At 35.7% G+C, this 2,222-nt stretch overlaps 1 protein-coding gene across 1 annotated transcript; it reads right to left on the reverse strand.

Moving 5' to 3' along the window:
* Positions 1-335: 335 nt before the first annotated feature.
* LOC130948821 (galactose-binding lectin-like) lies at positions 336-1,407 on the reverse strand. Its single transcript, XM_057877693.1, has one exon. The coding sequence runs from the start codon at positions 1,325-1,327 to the stop codon at positions 506-508; it is 822 nt and encodes a 273-aa protein (XP_057733676.1). The 5' UTR covers positions 1,328-1,407; the 3' UTR covers positions 336-505.
* Positions 1,408-2,222: the final 815 nt, after the last annotated feature.

Here is a 2,222-nt window from a genome sequence, read left to right on the forward strand (position 1 = left end):
TTTAAATGTTTTTTTAACAGTTTTATATTTTTTTTAATTTTTAAATTTTTTAAATATTTTTAGATGTGTTAATTTATTATATTTTTTATTTTTTTAAAATATTTTTTTAATAAATTTTAGATGTCTTTTTTTTTTGTTACGTTTTAAATATTTTTTATTAGAATTTGAATATTATTTTTATAATATGTTGAATATTTATTTTTATTTAATTTTAAATATTTTTTAAATTTTAATTTTTTATTTAATTTCAAGTATTTTTTATATAATAAATTAAATTCATGTTCTTTTAAAAAAAAATAAAAAATTACTAATTAGCTGCCATTAAATGCACCTAGTTATGTAACAAAGTTGTTATTGAAATAATCAACTGTCCAACCACAAGTTGATTAGTGAAAGAGAAAGTATACATGGAACCGTACACGCAGTCACGCACAGACAGAGTCGATACTGATACACACATATGGTCTGTTTCTTTATTTAAAAGTACTAGTTAGCGTAGACCAAATCATGCGGTTGCAATATCCATTGTTTTTCCATTGCTGCTGATGCTTGTTGTTGTCTTCAAGGTTGAAATGAAAGACCATGAACGGATGAGATGAATCTGACGACCGCCAACCGACGAAGCAGATGAAAACCCGAACTTGACCTTTTCCGGAAGCTTCGCCTTCAAATCAACACCTTCAGTAGCGATGGTATTAATATCGCCACTCTCATTGATCACAGCAACACTCAGTGTCTTTGATGGAGAATCATATATCACAGTCACTTTCACCACTGACCCACTCACTCTTTTCCATTCCACAGTCTTGGACGAAACCAGAGTGTTCACATCGATTCCAATGTGTTGATAGGGTGGATCCTTGAACTCAGAGTTGGAGTAGGAATCAAACTCTACACCAACAAATTGACCGACGCCGTTAGAGCTTGCAACCCCTAAGGTGCCGCCAACTCCGCCGGACGGAATCTGCGTATCTTCCGGTGCAACGAAGAAAATAATACCGTCGGCCGCATTATAACCTTCCAGATCCGTCAGCTGGAAAGAGAACGAGGTGACGAAGCTGGCAACATTGCCGGTGGCTTTGTCCCAAAGGCGCACGGGAGTGCCATACAGGACACGCCCGGCGCTATAGGAACTTTTGACGTTGGTGAGTTGTACATTGCCGTCGGAAAGAACGGTGGCGTCGCCTTGGAGATTTATTGCGGGGTTACCTTGGGCGAAAGAGTTGAAGTTGAAGGAAACTGTTTCAGTTTCGGATGCTGAGTTCACCTTCTTACTTGCTACTACAAGCAAGAGGAAGAAAGTAAGAAGAGCATAAAATGGTTTCATGGTGGGAGGGAGAGTTATTTGAGTGAGGATTTTCAATATTAAGTACTAGTGGTTTCGAATGGTTTTGACGATTGCCAGTGGGGGAAGTTCATGTATTTATACACCCACCAAGGGAGAAAATGGCATCAAAATCAAACTAATTTTAATCTAAATATTATATATATATAAAGATTATATCCTTTTCGTACGAAAGGTATGGCTAAAAAATTTAGATATGAAAGTGATACGAGTGATATATTTTAATATGGTAATTTTTGGTATTTTTTAAAATTGTAGAAGGTACATAAATTGGACCGTCCAATTTGTATTTAAAAAATTAAAAAAAAATTGGGATACACAAATCGGACCGTCCAATTTCTGTACCTCAAATTTTTTAATTTTTTTAACACAAATCGAGCAATCCAGGGTCAACGGCTATAATGGATGTGATCCCCCAACCTGAATCACCACCTGTGTTTGACAAGCTATACATATCATTGGATGCATGCAAGCGTGAATTCAAGGCAAGATGTCGTCCTTTAATCTGGCTAGATGGCTGTCACCTGAAGGGTTATTTTGGTGGCCACCTCCTTTCAGTCGTGGCTCAAGACACTAACAATTACTTCTTTGTCATTGCTTACGCTGTGGTTGATAATGAATGTACTAAAATATGAAGGTGGTTCCTAACTCTCCTCTAGAAGGATCTAGGCTCATGCACTGAATTTGGCTGGATTTTTATTTCTGATCAGCAGAAAGTATGCTAATTATTAGTATGTTAATTAATTTTGTGTTGATACTTAATTTTGTGTTAATTATTGATTTAATGTCCATCTGAATTATTAATCTAATGATTGTATGCCTATTGTGTGAAAGGGATTGGAGGTTACTCTTCAAGAAGTTATGCCTTAGGCGCACC

The sequence above is a fragment of the Arachis stenosperma genome, chromosome 9 (genome assembly GCF_014773155.1).
Source record: "Arachis stenosperma cultivar V10309 chromosome 9, arast.V10309.gnm1.PFL2, whole genome shotgun sequence".
In the NCBI taxonomy this organism is placed as follows: Eukaryota; Viridiplantae; Streptophyta; class Magnoliopsida; order Fabales; family Fabaceae; genus Arachis; species Arachis stenosperma.